The sequence below is a fragment of the Polypterus senegalus genome, chromosome 15, assembly GCF_016835505.1.
Source record: "Polypterus senegalus isolate Bchr_013 chromosome 15, ASM1683550v1, whole genome shotgun sequence".
In the NCBI taxonomy this organism is placed as follows: domain Eukaryota; kingdom Metazoa; phylum Chordata; class Cladistia; order Polypteriformes; family Polypteridae; genus Polypterus; species Polypterus senegalus.
The window spans coordinates 34,164,747-34,185,075 of NC_053168.1; the positions used below are offsets into that span (position 1 = coordinate 34,164,747).

Below are 20,329 nucleotides of genomic sequence, written 5' to 3' on the forward strand. Positions count from 1 at the left end.
CCCCATGATTATCGGTTATGATGATTAGCACCGCAACCTCAAAACATAAACTACGCACTAGAATTTATATTACAATCTCCGTCTTTAGAATCTAGAATTTAGACGAGAACAGGCCATCCAGCCCATCAAAGCTTACCAGTCCTACCCACTCAATTCTTCCAAAGTAATATTAAGTCGAGTTTTGAAAGCCCCTAAAGTCTTGCTGTCTACCTCACTTCTTGGTAGCTTATCCAAGGTGTTTATGGTTCTCTGTGTAAAGAAAAACTTCCTAATGTTTGTGAAAAATTTACCCTTAACAAGTTTCCAACTGTGTCCCCGTGTTCTTGTTATTAGAACAGTGGAGTCTTTGTGGAGATTGCACCACATTCTGTTGTGTTTTGTCTCCACATTACTCTCATTTGCACTTAAGTGATGACTTGGCCTGTTATGAATGAGTATACACTTGGTCTATTTGTCACACCTTCCAGAGTTGCTTCCTGATTTGCGCCCAAAACCGTCCCTCAAGACCATTACATGGAATAAATCGATTTGATAATTGATGGATATCTTTTTTAAGTAGCATGAACATATTTTTTACACCATTTTTTCAGTAAGAAACTTTTAATAAAGTCATGCCCTCACCTGTTCCAAAGAGACTTTGCATTAAGCGCTCTTGGTTTACATGCAGCGTGTGTACTTATTTATTTTTTTAATTGTTTGTTGTTTTGAATAAAATACAAAATACTGGAATTCACCAGTCTCTCAGTTCCAGTTGGCTAAACCCTGTGAATTAGCACATTTTCCAGAGGTCCCTGAAAATCCCTCTTTTCCAAGTCATTTTTGGAGTTTCCCCTTGTTATAAATGTTTCTTCCCTGTTGCTTGTACTGATTTTCAGTCTTGTGGTCCTTGTTTACTCATTAAATGCTAGTTATTTCAGACAGGCACTCACATCTGCCTATGAAGATCCAGGTGAATGTTTTTTCCCATTTGGGTGCCACTGTTTTAGATTTCTGTTTCTGCCGCCACTTTGGAGATTTTTTTCTATCATTTCCCGGAGTGTGCTCATTTGTGACGTCAATTTCGTGATGATACAAAGGTCACCCCGGGCATTTTTGGGATATCTGAGCTTGACGTTGTGAAGAACAGCCGGTGCCCTTACTTGCCCGGTTCCTAATGAAAGGACTGGGGGAGAGAGAGTGTTCACAGGGCATTATCTCCTCCAGATCCCTAGATGACGGCCCCCCTGGGTTCTACAGGTGCCTCATATTCCCACAGGGCTCGCTGGGGGTTGGAGTTTGCAGACTATTGGGTTACATGGGTGCCGCTAAGGGGGTGCTGCAGGTACTGCAGAGCTCTACTTTATTTTTGTGCCTCTGCCACACCCAAAAGTGTTTCCGGACCACACTAACGGGTCACTGGAAGTACTCCTGGGTGCAACATAAAAGAAGCCCGCTGTCTTCATTCAGGGAGTCAGAGTCGGGAGGAAGGAGGAGTGGAGGAGGCAGTGACCAGTGGCAGAGAGAGGAAGATGACAAAGAGTTGCTGAGTGCTTTAGTATTGTGTTATTTGGAAATGTGTTTTTAGTGTTAGGAACACTTGCCAGTAAGAGTTTCCCATGAGTAAAATCCTCTTGTTTAGTACACTGATGTCCTAACCTGTGTTGTGTCAGGTGTTTGGGGAGAGGGAGCGCCCCCTGTCATCCACAACATATAAAGCTTGCATTAAAAGATCATCATTTAGTCCTTTCTGGTTTCTTAATCCTTGCTATTCTTTTTGACTATGAATGTTTTTCGAGGCGGCACAGTGGCACAGTGGGTAGCGCTGCTGCCTCGCAGTTAGGAGACCCGGGTTTGCTTCCTGGGTCCTCCCTGCGTGGAGTTTGCATGTTCTCCCTGTGTCTGCATGGGTTTCCTCCCACAGTCCAAAGACATGCAGGTTAGGTGGATTGGTGATTCTAAATTGTCCCTAGTGTGTGCTTGGTGTGTGTGTGTGTGTGCCCAGTGGTGGGCTAGCGCCCTGCCCAGGATTTGTTCCTGCCTTGCGCCCTTTGTTGGCTGGGATTGGCTCCAGCAGACCCCTGTGACCCTGTGTTCGGATTCAGCAGGTTGGAAAATGGATTAATTGGATGTTTTTCGATTGTGCTCTGACTTTGATGGAAGATCTCCTTGTCTATCAGTTTTGACCTTTGGCCCATTCTTTGACATTCGCTTCTTCTGCTCGTTTTCATTTTCTTTGTACTGTCTCATGCGAGCTTGTATAGTGGTTCGGGTGGGATTTGATCTTGTGTCCCAAGGAGTGCTATTGCAACTCCCTTCATTGTGCTATTAGATCTAGCATTTCTGCTGAGAACACGATTAGGCAATCGGGGGAATTGGTGGTTGGAAATATCAAGGTGCACTAATTAATTTACAAAAAGTCATCATAAAACACATTTCATAGAATGAAAAGCATAACAATATATTAAATTTTCATTGCAGTGGCAAGTCTTAAGAGATATGTGTTAAAAATTCTGATACAGCACATCATTGACATTATAAAATATAACCGGTACAATATAAAATCCAAATACAAATAGCTGAATTTGGTTTGCTTCATACGCAGCTGCCCTGTTGTATTCAGAACAACATTGTCATTTAGAATATTTCTTTTTCCATTAGGAAAAGGGCCGTTTCCCACAATGCATAGTTCTTTTAAAATAAAGAGACTTCTTCATAGGATTTCTAGAAGTAAGCAAGTAGCAGGAAACACTTCAATTTATTCTAGCTTGCTTATAGACACCATCTTCAAAGAACTGGCTGATGTCTCTGATATCTTCATCTTGACCTTTTAGGACCTTCATCACCATTTTTCCCCTTCCCACCATCCCACCAAGCCTTCATTGACAGCAACTCCCCTCCAGACAGTTCTTTAAACAGAATCTTACACCATAGAGGGCAAACTCTGAAGCACAGATTACTTCCCTTTTCAGGTTCTTAATTTCCAATATCATGATAATCCACGTAATGCTCCAAGTCTGCAAAAATGTCATTAGGGTTTTTACAAGTGAGGTTGCAGAAACAGGCGTTGATCCACATGACTTGCCATGAAAAAACAGACCCATCTGGGCACTCGAAGAGAACTTCGATGGTCTTCGACTTGTAAGGTATGCAGCACCGGTTGTCTGTGCAGACTCCACAGAATTTGGGTCTGTATGGTTTATTGCTGATGCAGCCAGATATGGTGAAATTCCGGGGCTTGTCTTCTCGGTACACAGACAGGCACTTCTTCCCTGGCTGCAACACACAATAAAATGGAGGTGCTTAACAGAACAATAAGAAAACATGATAAGTGTAGTCTGCGGTGGGCTGGCACCCTGCCTGGGGTTTGTCTCCTGCCTTGCTCCCTGTGTTGGCTGGGATTGGCTCCAGCAGACCCCTGTGACCCTGTAGTTAGGATATAGCGGGTTGGATAATAGATGGATGGATGGCTGGATAAGTGTAGTCTGTCAAGACTGATTTGCTAATAGCTAATATTTTATCCAGATGTCTAATATTTTTGCTTCATCTAGATTGTTCCAGATTCCCACGGTTATTCGAGAGAAGAGCACCCCTCGGCCTCAGTGTTAAAAATGCTTCTCTTGATCTACTCCAAGGCACCCCTAAAGCCGTATTCAGACAGGATTAGTTTTACACCAGAAGCTGGTGAGTAGAGTGATTATTACAGGAGGATCTCTGTAATTTTAGTTACTCGTGTTAGCAACTTTTTACGAACTGCACATTGACGTCTCAGTAAAAACATTGTGGAACCTTTCACCGTCTACAAAAAGTCAGTTAAAAATAACCCCGGATTACTAGTCCCATGTGAATCAACATGTCAATAAAACCAAATTACACAGATCCTCCAGTAATAATGAACTGGAAATGAAGTGGAAAATAACAACAGCACCGGTACATTTTGTTGTGCTTTCTGAATAATGGAGGGTTTATCCCATCGAAGGTCCAAAGGTACACTGATATGCACAATTTATATCAAAACACTCAGGGATGGGGTCATGTAATAGTTTAGATGTTTAATAATTTTTTTTTATTTTTTTCTCCAGCCTTTGGAGTTTTTTTTTGTTTTTTCTGTCCACCCTGGCCATCGGACCTGACTCTTATTCTATGTTAATTAATGTTGACTTATGTTTATCTTTTATTGTGTCTTCTATTTCTCTATTCATTTTGTAAAGCACTTTGAGCTACATTTTTTTGTATGAATATGTGCTATATAAATAAATGTTGATTGATTGATTGATAATATGTCACTGTGCTCTGTACAAAAAATATTTTATAACTCTGCTTCTTCTCACATGTGCAGCTAACACAAGGCCAGATTTAGCACACAGGGGCTCATCATTTAGAACTGCTAGGCAAGCATTAGAAGACAAGAAAGGGCCAACTACGAAAATGGACATTGTACTATTTCTGTGTGACAGAGTCAGCATGACACGAATCTTCTTTTCCTTGTTTGGAATGCCATGATTTACCTGAGTGGGGGCCTGCATATGGAGAAAGGGTGTAAAACCTTGGAACATTGCCCGGCACACCTTTGAAGCCGACGGACGGATGGGAGATAACGTCATCCGATCCTATAAATCCTTCCAGCGCAGCAACGAAAATGGCAGACTGTATTCATCGAGATCCCACTTCGGTGAAAAGTCTTGTCATCGGCTTCCTCATCTGTAATGCTGCGTAAATCGTCATTAAAGAAAGCAAGTTATTTCTCCTATGTGATTTCTTACTGCCGTATCACTAAGGGAGGGGTATCGCCTTTTAATATTATATCTATATAGGTTTGGGTTACTTAAGACGCCACAATTAAAAAAGAACTTATTCCAACCAAGGAGCTAGCATCCCCTATCAGAAAACAGGTCCCCCCCTTGGAAATACGAATGGACATATTGTTGTCATAAAGTCTGCTAATGTGGCCGGAACTGATGGTACGCACCGATACACATACATTAACTACTGGGAAATACCGGTATGGAGTATCAGCACGTACAAGCCCACTTCAAGCACAGATTTTACAGCACCTCCTGGTAAAAAAACAAATCCTGTGTGAATAGTGCTTAAAAATGATAGGGGTCCTCCTATAATTAATAATAATTACTTTACCCAGCCTCCTGTTGTAGAAGTAATTCCACCCAAGTAGGACTGTTGACTATTCAAAACAGCTACTAAGGTGGATGGACAATGCATGGCAAGAAGATTACATTATCTAAGGTGGAAAAAAAATTACAATTAAAAGGTGTCAGCCTGCTTAGCAATACATTTCCTTCTTGGGTGATTTAACTGAGGAAGCCGAAGCTGTACAAATGAATGTTAGAGTGCATGCCATCTGCAGGAGTGTTTTATATAACGCAATCAGGGCTTCTAAGAACGGCCATTTAATTACAATGACGTGAACTTCGCATTCTTCAAAAATGAACGCTATACAGCTCACCCAGAGCTCAGAATTGGTATTGCAATGAGTTTTTACAGGAAAAAATGTTAGAGGGAAAAAGAAACATGACCAGGAAATGAATATATTTAAAAAGGGAAGGCAGAAACATGGCCAGTAAACTGGTTAAGGCCAGAACATCAATAGATCACCAATAGAAGAGAGTGGGTACTGCAGGACAAAATAACATTAATAATAATAATAAATGACATTTATATAGTGTTTTTCTTTCTTCTAAAAGCACTTTACATAGACAGATTGGAGCCACTTCAACCACCTCCAATGTGTAGCACCCACCTGGATGATGCAACAACAGCCATTTCTGTGCCAGTGTGCTCACCACACATTAGCTATTAGGTGGTGAAGTGGTGAGAGAGATAGCCAGTTAGAGACAGGGAATGATTAGAGGGCCACAACAGACGAGACTATGATAGACAATTTAATGTGGACACCAGGATACTCCCTACTCTTTATGAAGGATACCCAGGGATCTTTAATGACCACAGAGAGTCAGGACCTCAGTTTTACATCTCATCCGAAGGACAACGCCATTTTTACAGCACAGTGTCCCTGTCACTGCACTGGGGCATTGGGATTCACATAAAGACCAGAGGGCAAGCGGCCCTTGCTGGTTTCACCAACACCTCTTTCAGCAGCAACCCAAGCTTTTCCTAGATGGTCTCCAGTCCAAGGACTAGCCGGGCCCAAACATGCTTATCTTCAGGTGGATGACCTCTTCTGAAGTGCAGTTAGTAGTGCTGACAATCCCAGCTAGCATAGAGCACAAGGCAGGAGCAAACCCTGGATATGGCGCCAGTCCATCTCAAGGCAAACACACACACAGGCCACTTTAGCATTGACAGTGGGAGGAAATCAGAGCACCCGGAGGAAACCCACGCAGACATGGGGACAACATGCAAACTCCACACAGGGAGCACCTGGGATGCAAACCCTGGCTTCCTGATTACAGTGCAGCACTGCTACCCCTGCCCTGCCATGCGCACACCCTTCAGAGTACAAAAGTCTAGACAAAAACAAAATATGTTTAAAAAAAAACCAAAAATGGTGTAAACTTTAATTAGATACTTTCCTTAAAAAATCTCTGGCCACAGAGACATTTTTGAAAAGTTTTTATCCGTAAACTTGGGCATTGGTAGTGCAGCACTGACATCTTACATAGGTAGGCAGTGCAGGTGTTATCAGGGGACAAAGCTCATTGTCTGCGTTTCATTGCTTTGTGGCGCAGTGACACCCGTTGCTTCTCAGAGGTCTCCAATCCCCCAAATCCCTTCATCATTGATTGTGTGCCATTTCCATGCTATGCTTGATGCTTTGTGGGATACCCAAAGCCCCCGATTGTCAATCAAGTGTCTAAGCTTACATTTACAAGATTACTGAGATTTCTAAAGGTAAATTGCTCCATTTATATTGAAATTCTATGCACTGAGTTAAACGCTTACTTTTTTGAGTTCAGTTTGTTCACTTGCAGTACCGTATGTGGCTCAAAAATTAGAAAGTTGACTTCTTCATCTTCGAAAGTGATAATAGTTTTGCAGGGGTTTTCTAGGGGTGTGGGGGCATAGAAAGGTTTGGGAGACCCTGACATAAAGGGGAAGGATGTAGTCTATTCTTTTAATGGTCACACACAGGGCCCCATCCCACACCATGTATCTCACTTCCCTCATTTACTAAACTAAGTGGAAGGAGCAGAAGTGTGGTGACTGGGAATAATGTGTCTCCATTACAATACACTTTTCCTGTAAAATTCCTGATAATTGTTATCATTTGTTATATTAAACCACGAGGAGTTGACAGACTGTGACATATGTGAAGGCTGCCAGTGACACAGTATGAATGAAATATGAAAGAAGAAATGACAATGCAGATCCGTCTATCCATCAACTGAATCCATGTAATTCAATCTGTTTGATTTGTGAATAACTAGAGTCTTTCCCATCAGCACTGGGCACAAGACAGGACCCAACCATAGACAAACTGCCAGTCCATCCGTTACTGGGCACCTAAATGTTAGCCAATTCAGGCTCATCAATCAACATGACCATTCCTCAATGGAGATGCAGGATAGAGAGAGGTTGGAGCATGCGCTGATATAGCACGTTGCTGCACCCACCACATGACAAACAACCTTTGGATCCCAATGAGGACCCGAGTGCAGCCGTGCCATGGGTGACACCTCAGCACCACACTGAACAGTGTCAGGTTTTTTTTTTTTTATTTTATTAATTTTATTACAATCAATACATAGCAATCACATTTTACAAAAAAAAAAAAAAAAAGAATTATGCTAAGAACAGATCGATCCCCACCCTTGAGAGAGAGAGCAAGCCAAACGGTGTAAAATTTAAGGCTTTTAAAAATACCTAAATCAGCAAATTCTCTGTGCTTTATAAACTTATTTCAAAATATTACTGATTAGATCCTGCCATGTTTTGAAAAAAGTCTGCACAGATCCTCTAACTGAGTATTTGATTTTTTCCAATTTTAAATAATATAACACATCAGTTTCCCACTGACTTAAAAGAGGAGAGTTTGGGTTCTTCCAGTTTATCAGAATAAGTCTGCGTGCCAACAGTGTAGTGAATGCAATCACAATTTGTTTGTCTTTCTCCACTTTAAGACCCTCTGGAAGAACCCCAAACACAGCTGTTAATGGGTTAGGAGGGATTGTGAGTCCAAGACTGTCTGAGAGGTAATTAAAAATTTTTGTCCAGAATAATGTTAATTTGGTGCAGGCCCAGAACATGTGACCTAGTGAGGCTGGGACTTGGTTGCAGCGTTCACAGGTTGGATCATGTCCTGGAAACATTTTGGAGAGTTTTAGTCGAGACAGATGTGCTCGATATATAATTTTGAGCTGTATAATTGTATGCTTTGCACATATGGAGCTCGAGTGAATTCTCTGCATTGCTACTTTCCACTCCTTTTCTGATATATTAATTGAGAGATCATTTTCCCAGTGTCCTCTTGGATCCTTGAAAGGAAGGGATTGTAAAAGGATTTTATATATTGTAGAGATGGAGTCTAAGTCCTTGAAATTGAGCAATAAATTTTCCAGCGTGGATGAGGGTGCAAGATGAGGAAAATCTGGAAGGTTCTGTTTAACAAAGTTCCTGATTTGAAGATAGTAAAAGAAATTTGTAGCTGGAATGTTAAATTTGGAATGTAATTGTTCATAGGATGCAAAGACGTTGTCTATATAAAGATCCCTAAGCAAGTTAATTCCAAATTTTTTCCAGATATTAAAAACTGCACATGTTTGTGAGGGTTGAAAGAGGTGGTTCTTTTGCAGGGGTGCCACAGAAAGAAGCTTCTCCGTCTTAAAATGCTTTCTACATTGGTTCCAGATTCTAAGTGAGTGGAGCACAATTGGGTTATTAGTGTATTGCCGATAACGTGTGTTTATTGGTGCACAAAGCAAGGAATACAAAGTGTCAGGTTTTTAATAGTGGCTGGAGTGCCAGTCCTGCTTCTAACCCCTGAGTGTACCCTGCAGGTTGGAGGGCCTACATGCAGGGCTGGGTGCAGATTAACGTCATACCCAGGACGGAGCAATTGCAGGTTAAGGGCCTTCTCAATGGCCCAATGGAGTGGAATCACTCCTGGCATTTACGGCATTTGAACCGGCAACTTTCTGATTGCCAGCTCAGAGAGATGCAGGGAGAACAAATAAACTCCACACAGACTGCACGGGAGTAGTAAAGTATATACTTGTTTCAAATATAATGTCATTTACTCTAAATGTTTAGACTGTAAACCATCTGTAAAATGCACTTAATCAGCATAAGGACTACACTTTTGAAATGGCAGATAAATACAGTAATTTGGTTCAGCATTGCAAGGGCATTTATTTTAAATTTAACCGAGACAGAATCTCATTATTTCCGTCTGGTGACAAAAGTCTATGCACAATATGTAAATACAGGACATGGGAACTGTGGGATTTTTTATGAATCATACGCATAAGAATGCAGATGTATTCTGGCAAAGTTTGTTATAAAAACAAATTTCAGTGCAATGTCTTCAGTTCATGTGTATTTCTGTATACACAAATATGTCTGTTCTGAAATCTTTATTATATAAAGTCTGCTCCATTTGGAATGTTGAACAGCTGTTACATAAATATTTTAAAATATAAACTACAGTGAGCTGGCTTAGCATATGTCTCATTTCAGAAAATTATTTATTTAAGTTTAATAAAAAACCCAAATTTTAAAAAGGGACATAATTCATGTATACAGGGAAAAACATTTATACTTAACAAACACACATTTACCCTTAAGCAATGGACAAATCTGTGTGAAGATCAGCATAACAGAGCAACATGGCTGAGTATATAAAGGATGAGATTTGTAGGTCTGCTGTGCTCAGAACTGCCACTAGAGGGGGATATATTAGGTGCACACTAAACAGTCCAAAGACATGCAGGTTAGACACATTGGCGATCCTTAATTGACCCTAGTGTGTGCTTGGTGTGTGGGGGTGTGTGTGCCCTGCGGTGGGCTGGCGCCCTGCCCGGGGTTTGTTCCTACCTTGTGCCCTGTGCCGGCTGGGATTGGCTCCAGCAGACCCCCGTGACCCTGTGTTAGGATATAGCGGGTTGGAAAATGACTGACTGACTGACTAAAAAGGAGCTCACCGGGCGATGAGGACTCGTGGTGATGAACTTCCACTACAGGGCCAGTTGCAGTGTGCTGTGAGCTCAGGACGATCCCATGCTGGTCTGATTTTAGAATGCATTTACAATAACAAGACTACCTTTTAGGTTTAGCGTTGTTGCAGTGTCTCAGACATGTGGACCAGCAGCAGACCAAGACTAAGACTAAGTGCAGCTGAAATGGGCATCTTGGAGTCAGAGCACTGGAACAAAGTGGAGTACTAAATTAATTAAAAGGGTTTATTATGGTGAGTAACATTACAAATTGAATTCCACACGTCTCAGGCAGACTGTTACAGACATAAGAAGGCAGTCACTCCTCAGTATAAAAACATCCCTACTTAAGAAATTGCTCAGCCACCGATTTGGAAAGTTGAAAAGATGCTGCCATTTTCGTTCATTCTGTATTTCTTCCAAGTGTTATGGTGCTATCTTTACAGGTGTCACCCAGAACTGATATGAGATCTCTCACAATATGTGTTTTATATACTGTGAAGCCTGTACGGTAGTGAGACATACTTTATGAATGTTGTCCCACCTCTGACTTGGCATTTTCTACGCTTTAAAATTAATTTAGATGTTAATTATAGCTGGACACACAATAAGTGACACATGTCAACTCTTCTGTATTATCTAAGTAAAATGGAAATGAATTACGGCAAGACCAAATTAAGACCCCCCCCCACCCTCTTCCCAGAGGCCCCAGGGTGCCACATACTTATATTATACAGTATATTTACACTCTATAAACTTCACATATAAAAATAAAAAGAGCCAGGGGTGGTCCCCCTCTGAGAATGAAGTGATCGGTCACTCATACATTACAGGACAGCAATATAATAGAGTAGAGTAACTGCCTACGTGGGTTTAGTGGAGGTGCGTGAGCTACCACTGAAATAGAAAAATGCTGTTAAGACCCCTTGACAACCAGAGGCCTGAGGTGGGTACCCTGATGGTAGACTCACCCATTAGTTACAGGGAGACAATTGTGCTTCAGATATAATTCTACTAATGTTGCCAATAGACCAAACCAGGTCTACCAAGCTTACCAATAGAATTTCGCCAGGCTAATATGGTGGAGCACTGCTAAAACTCATTATTTTAACATGGCTTTCTCATAGCTTCATTTTAGTTTAATCCGGATACTCTTTATATGCATTTAATTATCATTATCATTCATGGTGGCTCCAAAATCCGTACTAACCCCTACTTTCTCTGCTGTTCTGATCAAAGCATCATGATGTCCCTACATTGATGAATTAAAGGCCAGAAGTCCACATGACCATCATCATCAAGTTCTTCCATGTGAACCCTGAATACCATGAGGACTGATTGAGGTCATTTATGTTAGGTAGAATGCCTAGAGGGGGCTGGATGGTCTCGTGGCCTCAGAACCCCTGCAGATTTTATTTTTTTTCTCCAGTCATCTGGAATTTCTTTTTTGTTTTTTCTGTCCTCCCTGGCCATCGGACCTTACTTTTATTCTATGTTAATTAATATTGCCTAATTTTTACCTTTTTTCTCTCTCTTCATCCTGTAAAACACTTTGAGCTACATCATTTGTATGAAAATGTGCTCTAGAAATAAATGTTGTTGTTGTACTGTGTATCTCTCATTATCATTATTTTCCACTTGGGATTTCAAGCCCTTTTTATAGGCTTGAAGTGTAATAACAACTGAACTAATATACCTTAAAGATTGCAATAATTTTTTAAGAGGTTTACACAAGTATGTACTTTTCCCTGTGCTCTGTCCTTTTAATTCGAGAGGAATGTGTTTCAGCAGGTCATTAACTAAAAGAGGGTGAGATGTTAATTGTTGATGTGCCACCATTAATGAGCAATCAGACAACTACCTGAGCAAACCGCAGAGAAACACAAGGCCAAAAAAAGACTACCTGGAGCTTAACTACAATTGGTATTGATCTCGTTCCATTGTTCACTGAAACCTAACTTAGACATGAAGATCTTCTCCTCTTACTGTGTAGTCTGGTCTTGATCTGCAGCTAGTACTGTATGTGTAACTGACCTAGGAAATCCTGACAAGATGGGTGTGATTGGGTTGTATCACTGGTCAGTCAATGGGTAGGTGCAAGTCAGGAAATGGTTCTGGACAGGGCGACAGGTCATCAGATGGCCTCAATGTACACTGCGTTCAGACAGTATTCAGGCCCGTTCACTTTTCACGTATTTTATTATGTTATAGACTTGTTCTAAAATCATTTGATTTCATTTTTTCCCTCATCAAACAACTCGCAATACACCAGAATGACAAAACCAAAACAAGATTCTAGGAATTTTTGCAAATTTGTTGAAAATAAAAAACTGTTATATCACATTGACTCAAGTATTCATACTATTATGGGCTCAGGTACATTTTATTGTGTTAATTAATCATTGAGATGTTTCTACACCTTGTTTGGAGTCCATCTGTGGCCAATTCAATTGACTGGACAGGAGTTGAAAAGGCACACGCTTGTCTATAGAAGGTTTCACTGTTGAAAATTTGTGTCAAAGCATAAAAGAAAAACAAGCCATGCAGTCAAATTAAATACCTGTAAAGCTTAAAGACAGGATTGTTTTCTGGGGAAGGCTACCAAAAACATTCTATAGCATTGAAGGTTTCCAAAAACACAGTGGCAGCCAGAATTATTAAATGGTAGAAGTTTGGGACAACCATGACTCTCCCTAGAGCAGGCTGCCTGGCCAAACTGAACAATCAGGGAAGAAGGGCCTTGGTAAGAGAGGTGACCAACAACTCGATAGATACTCTGGCTCCAGAGAGAGAGAGAGGAGAGAGAGGTGAGGAGCACACGCTGATACAGCGCATTGACGCACCCACCACATGACAAATCAACTCAGGATCCCAGATAAGGACTCATGAGATGGGTGACACCTCATCACCACACTAGTTCAGATGGAATGGAACAGTGTGAGTTTTTTTTTAATGGTGGCTGGAGTGCCAATTCTGCCAACAACCCCTGGTTTTTCCCTGCAGGTTGGAGGGTCTACCTGCAGCGCTGGACGCAGGTTAACCTCATACCCAGGATGGAGCAATTGTAGGTTAAGGGCGTTGCTCAGGAGCCCAACGAAGTAGAGTCACTTCAGGCTCCAGAGAACCTGTCTGGAAGTGGGAGAAACTTCTAGAAGGATAACCACCACTGCAACACTCTTACTAATCTGGGCCTTATGTCACAGTGACCAGATGCCACATGGAAGCCTGCTTGGAGTTTGCAAAAAGGCACCTGATGGAATCTTAGACTGTGAGAAACAAGATTCACTGGTCTGATGAAACCAACATTGAACTATCTGGCTTCAATTCTAAGCATCACATCTGGAGGAAATCAAAGGTGAACACTGAAGAGTTTTTGGAGAATGAATGGCAGACATCCATCCATTATCCAACCCACTATATCCTAACTACAGGGTCACGGAGGTCTGCTGGAGCCAATCCCAGCCAACACAGGGCGCAAGGCAAGAAACAAACCCCAGGCAGGGCGCCAGCCCACCGCAGATGGCAGACATTATTATATAAAAAATGTAAAGATGTGTTCAAAACCCAAGCAGACAATTAACTTACTATTTGTACTGTATAACTTTGGGTAGTGCCATTAATATTATTTGTTCCTTCTTGATTTCCTTTATTGTAATAAATGTTTGACACAGGAATGTTTTCAGGTATTCAACCAAAATACAATAAAGGACACTAAGTGAACAAATAACATGTTTCATTTATGTCATTTATTGAGTGAGCAGCGTAATCCAACACCAACTGGCCTTGTGTGAAAGTAATTCATTTTCGCATCAATAGCTGGATTAATCATTGACGTAAATTACTTACAAGAGTATTGTTTTCCTTTTTAAATTTCTTGGAGGAGCATGAGAAAATCTGAGATAAAGGAGATTTTTTTCAGACAAACAAAAAAAATAGAATGTGAGAACTGGAATATTGATATGTAAAGAAGAGATTAGAGCACAAAATGAAGGAAATAGACCCTGAATGGTGCTTAACGGTGAAACTAAATATAGTACATAAAGAAACAGTTATGTTAATGAAGGTGTTTGTGCAAGCAGAGAGATGTGGGATATGTTCCAACTGGAAATGGCATTGAGAAAAGTAAGAAACATTCTTCAGGTCCATTTACATGCATATTATATTATAGACTAAAAGGGAAAAAGAAAAACTGCACAAAATTATAGTATGCATGTAAATGTCAGTGATGACAAGGAGAGGAATTGGAGTAGAAAAATAGTCAAAATGGATTTTATCAATGTATACATGCACATAACATACCAAGCAAAGTGAGCCTTCTTCTCCGATTGTTATATTGTGATGGTCAGGGCTGGCTCTAGGCATAGGTCGAGTAGGGATCGGCCTGGGGGACGGCGGAAAACTCCTTCTTGAGACCCCCCATCCCTCTCAGTCCTGGAAATGCATGCCGAGCAACCTCACCACTTGTTGATTCCATAATGCTTTCTCGAGGCTTCTGGTCTCCAACGAGGACCCCCTGTCTTCTCTTTTGTTGCTTTCAGTTACAGATCTGACTGCATGAAACTTAAAGGGGGACAGCAGTCTTTTGGTTCTCTCTTTTTGAGTGTTTGCAACCAACACTGCCTAGGGGTACCCTTGAAGGGGCCCTGGTGATAGTGTGGCACAGCAGTAAGCAAATTCTGAAAGGAATAAATGTTATAAAAATGTACTGGAAGTACTCTCAGGGCCAAGATAAAAGGAACTGCCCTGCCACATCCGTCAAGAGGAAGACAAAGCTGGCCTGGAGGTGTAAAGAAGAGGAAGGAAAAGAAAGCAGAGATAACTGTGCATTGTAGCAGTGCTACGAAGTAACGGACTGCATATCCCAACTGCCCTGAGGGTGTTGCTCTATTGGATATCAGCAAAGGACACGGGGGCTGCTGGGAAGAAGGAGGGCTCTTTAAAAGGAGGAATCTGCAATACACTAGGAGGATTGCTGTTGTTTATCTGAATATTGTGTTGCTGTTGCTGTTTTCACCTGTTGGATTACCAGTGGTTTGCCTTGGATTACTGTTCCTGGTTCCTGGATATACGCTCTGTCTCGTGCCCACCTGTTTCATATGAGTGAAAGGATTGGTTGCAACTTCATCTAAGGGAGTGCTCCCACTCACCGCATCCTGTACCACTTCAGGAAATGGTAGGGCAAACTTAATATTCACCTCAGCAAACTGTTCACAGGATTTTCTACTCTCCAAAATGCATCTGACGCCGCTATATTTGGACTGTGCTCTGGACTTTGTCGTGAATGTCTGTCTTGCTTGTTGTCCTTTACGACTTTATTAAATGTGAGACCATCAGCTGGGAATCGGGAGGAATGAGGTATAGTTTAGCTGCTACAGTGTATTGGAGACCAGTTGTTAAGGGTTTTTTTTATTAATAAATCTTTTATTTGAACCAGGGAATGGTGCCTGTGTAGTTGTGTTTGAGGTTTGGGGATGCTGCAATGCCCCTTACTGGTCACAAGTTTGATCATCAAAATCTGTCAGTCAGTCAGTCAGTCATCTTCCATTCCACTATAATCCTAGCACAGGGTCATGGGGGTCTGCTGGAGCCAATCCCAGCCAGCACAGGGCACAAGGCAGGAACAAATCCTGGGCAGGGCACACACACACACACACCAAGCACAATGGAGGATCGCCAATGCACCTAACCAGCATGTCTTTGGACTGTGGGAGGAAACCCACGCAGACACGGGGAGAACATGCAAACTCCACGCAGGGAGGACCCGGGAAGCAAACCCAGGTCTCCTTACTGCGAGGCAGCAGCGCTACCACTGTGTCTTAGCATTATTTGTGTAGCATAGAGCCCCAAAATGTTACCGTATTATTTAATAAATTTTTTTCCCAGTATCCCATATAGCAAACATCTGCAAAACCAATAAACCATTGTACATTTTCATATTGGTTACCTTGATGTGTTTGGTTATATCTGCCTCACATGGCCGGAGGTTGCAGAGCCGTTTCTCTTTGATAAGCTCACATTGATCGTTGGCGTTGGAAATCCTCATTGAAAGTCCAATTCCACACGTTTTTGAACATGGACTCCAGGGGGTGGTCTGTGTAATGCAATTTTTATGCCACACTTCATTCTCGACCTCATTCACTGTTCCAAGAGAAAAGAACAGATAGACTCACCATTACTATCACACAGGCAAGAAACAAAAAAGCAGAACTTGAACAAAAAATATCCACAAAATATTTAGCATATCAAAATTTACAGGAAATCTTTTAAATGTATTATGTGGTTAATTTGAAATATTTTGCTTATTTAGGATATTTAAACGTGTGTGCTTGCTGGGTTCCATGAAGACTAACCATGATCACAAAACTGTGGGTGTGCTCTCTCATTATGAACCTGAGGGGAAAAGCTTTGTGTCACTAGCGATGAAACACTTTGTGACCAAAAGGCAGTTAACGGTGTGTGTAGTCATTTCTGTGCTCTATGGACTTTGTCACCATTTTTATGACATTATTAGTCACATGGTTTGGATTTTAGAACATTAGAACATTAGAACACTCTAGAGGAGAACAGGCCATTCAGCCCAACAAAGCTCGCCAATCCTATTCACTTATTTCTTCCAAGAAAACATCAAGTCGAGTTTTGAAAGTCCCTAACATCTTACTGTCTACCACACTACTTGGTAGCTTATTCCAAGTGTCTATCGTTCTGTGTGTAAAGAAAAACTTCCTAATGTTTGTGCGAAATTTACTCTTAACAAGTTTCCAACTGTGTCGCAGTGTTCTTGATGAACTCATTTTAAAATAACAGTCTCGATCCACTGTACTACTATTACTGTGTCATAATGTCTTCAATCATGTCACCTCTTAATCTTCTTTTGCTTAAACTGAAAAGGCTCAGCTCTTTTAATCTTTCCTCATAATTCAACCCCTGTAGCCGTGGAATCAGCCTAGTCGGTCTTCTCTGGACATTTTCTAGGGCTTTTATGTCCTTTTTGTAGCCTGGAGATCAAAACTGCACACAGGACTCAAGATGAGGCCTCACCAGTGCATTATAAAGGTTGAGCAGAACCTCCTTGGACTTGTACTCCACACATCGTGCTATATATCCTAACATTCTGTTAGCCTTCTTAATGGCTTCTGAAAACTGTCTATCAGTCGATAGCTTAGAGTCCACTATGACTCCTAAATTCCTTCTCATAAGGTGTACTCTCGATTTTCCGACCACCCATTGTGTATTCAAACCTAACATTTTTACTTCCTATGTGTAATACTTTACATTTACTGACATTAAATTTCATCTGCCACAAATCTGCCCAAGCCTGTATGCTATCCAAGTCTTTCTGTAATGATATAACGGATTCCAAATGATCTGCTAATCCACCTATCTTGGTGTCATCTTCAGACTTAACCAGCTTGTTACTTATATTCCTATCTAAATCATTTATATATTTATACTAGCAAAATACCCGCTCTTCACAGTGGAGAAGTAGTGTGTTAAAGAAGTTATGAAAAAGAAATGAAAACATTTTAAAAAATAACGTGACATGATTGTCAATGTAATTGTTTTGTGACTGTTATGAGTGTTGCTGTCATCAAAGATTTGATTATCATTATTTCTTTCAATCAGGTTCGTATTTGGAGGACGTGTTGTGTTCAAGTTACATTCCGTGTTTGTCAACCGTTGTAAAGATAACAGGTTTCATTCATCGAAGTGTTCACAACCCAAATCGGTACTTGTGAATCTAAGATGTTTAACAGGCATTACCGGTATTAACAGCGGCACCGTGTCTATGAACTTGTGGAATTGCTTGCGAGTATTTAATGGCAGCGTCTCTATTAACTTGTGGATTTGCTTGCGAGTATTTAGCGACAGCGTGTCTATTAACTTGTGGATTTTTCTGCGAGTATTTGGCAGCAGCGTCACAAAGTTGTTTTCGTCTAGCTGCATCAGAAAATGTACCACAACGTCTGACACGCCTCCTTTTTACTGTTTTCTTACAGCTTGGATTGCTGCTGTCATAATCGGTTTTAATTTCGGTAAGTGACAGTTCTTTGATCGATGGTGACCACCTCAATAGACATGTTAATGGGGGTACGGTTGGAACGGTAAAGGAAATGGGTACCTGAACAGTAAACTAAGTCTAAAATACCTACACAATAACTATAATCGTAATAAACGAACAATAAAACAGCAGAGAAGCCGTGGATTAAATAAAAAGGCTGCAGTTATCAGCAGGGAGACATCAATACTGTGGCGAAGCAAGGAAGGGAATGAAGAGACCGGAGCGACGGATGGCCTTATATGGACAGGCAGTCAATTATGTGGGAGGCGTGGAGATGGGGGATGTAATGCCGCCTCACACGGTGACCGAGCTGCAGGCTATGGACGTATATATGTACGTAAGTAGGATTCAGTTATGACCGTTATGCGTAGAATTTCGAAATGAAACCTGCTTAACTTTTGTAAGTAAGCTGTAAGGAATAAGCCTGCCAAATTTCAGCCTTCTACCTACATGGGAAGTTGGAGAATTAGTGATGAGTCAGTCAGTGAGTGAGTGAGTGAGTGAGGGCTTTGCCTTTTATTAGTATAGATTAAAAATAGCAGCAGTCCCAGCACTGACCCCTGTGGAACACCACTCTTAAAATCGTCCGGTTCTGATGAGGTTCCTTACGCCATCACCCTCTGCTTCCTGTGTCTGAGCCAATTCTGCACCCATCTAAAAACATCACCCTGAACTCCCACTTCTTTTAATGCAGCATATGATGTCATTGTATTTCCACTATAAGAGGCAGTGGTATACTTAACAAGGAGTTTGAACTTTATTTAGTAAGGAAATACACTTGTAAAAACTACAATTATTTAAAGGATACATTTGGCATTTTTTAAGTTGAAGGTACTTCTTCACAAACATGGTTACGTGTTCTAAAGTTAAGCGCTTTCTTTGTTCTTGTGAGTTCCATGAGCGTTCAGAAAGGCAAATAACTTTTTTAAGAGAGAGGAATTTGCACCTTTCAATGATTCGTAGAGAAGGACGAGGTCCAGTTTTGTTTTCTGTGCAAGTGCAGTCATCATGAAGCACTTGAGGTTGAGGTTTGTTTGACAGTTTTGCTGTTGGGGTGGGGTGGGGTACAAGGGGGATTGACTTGCATGCAACACCTGCTGCTTACACTCAGCCCATCTCTCCAGCTGGCAGTCCATGGCATTTTCCCCTTTGAGCCACATCTGTTTTTGAACTGCAGTGCAGGTGTTATTGGGGGACAAAGCTTGTCATTGAGTTTCATTGCTTAGTGATGTGCTGGCATCTGTTCCTTTACAGGGTCTCCAGTCCCCCAAACCCTTTGATGGTTGGTCGTGTTTTTTTTTTCTTATGGCTCCTGATACTTCATAGGATAGCCCGAAATGCCAATCGAGTGTCGAAGCTTCATGAGGACACACATTTACAAGATTATTAAGATTTATTAAGGTAAATTGCTTAATTTATATTAAAATTTTAGGCACAGACTTAAAACCTTATTCTTCTGAGTTCAATTTGTTCACATGTAGTACTGAATGCAGTTCAGTTTGTAGTTATAAAATTACACATTTGACTTCTTCATCTTCAAATAAGTTTCTTTTGTTGGTGATACAAACATTAAGCAAAGATTTTCTAGGGGTGTGGTGCATAGAAAAGGTTGGGAACTACAGATGTAAGGAAAGACTGAAAACACATTGTTTTAGACTTCTCTATTTCCAGCAACTCTATAACTATGCATAAACTGTAAGTAGAAGGTAATTATGAATTCTTACCACACACCTAATTGTGTAACATGAGCATAGATGTAGAAGCACACATATTTCACATTCTTACCTCATACCTGACAGCATACTTACCTGTTTTAACATATCTGGTACAAAATGATGTGGTAATAATGAGCTCACAAAGTACTGAGTATACTCGAATTTACATGGTGTCATTGACACCAGGCATGGGCCGGCATTTCGCCTGAGATGGATTAAGGTTTCTTAAGAATGGGGAAATCGTATGGCCTATTTACTCCTCTGATACAATAGGTGGCAGTCTTCCTGGGCAATGGAATTGCTATGCTATGGCCATCTCCACTTTAAAGAACTTCCGCATGACCCCGAAGCACTTCCTGGATGTGATGTGGTGGCACCAGAAGTATTCCCTGATCCAGCATAAAAGAAGCAGAGTTTCCTCTATGGGTGGTCAGAGTCGGGAGGGGGGT

At 41.2% G+C, this 20,329-nt stretch overlaps 1 protein-coding gene across 1 annotated transcript in view; it reads right to left on the reverse strand.

The window, feature by feature from the left end:
• Positions 1 to 2,420: 2,420 nt before the first annotated feature.
• LOC120515734 (CCN family member 4-like) overlaps positions 2,421 to 20,329 on the reverse strand; it is a 43,047-nt gene continuing 25,138 nt past the window's right edge. Inside the window, exons 4-5 of the mRNA XM_039736999.1 lie at positions 16,051 to 16,244; positions 2,421 to 3,252 (exon numbers count right to left, since the gene is read on the reverse strand). Coding sequence (XP_039592933.1) covers positions 2,953 to 3,252; positions 16,051 to 16,244 — 494 coding nt within the window. The 3' untranslated portion in view covers positions 2,421 to 2,952. The remainder of the gene's footprint in view (positions 3,253 to 16,050; positions 16,245 to 20,329) is intronic.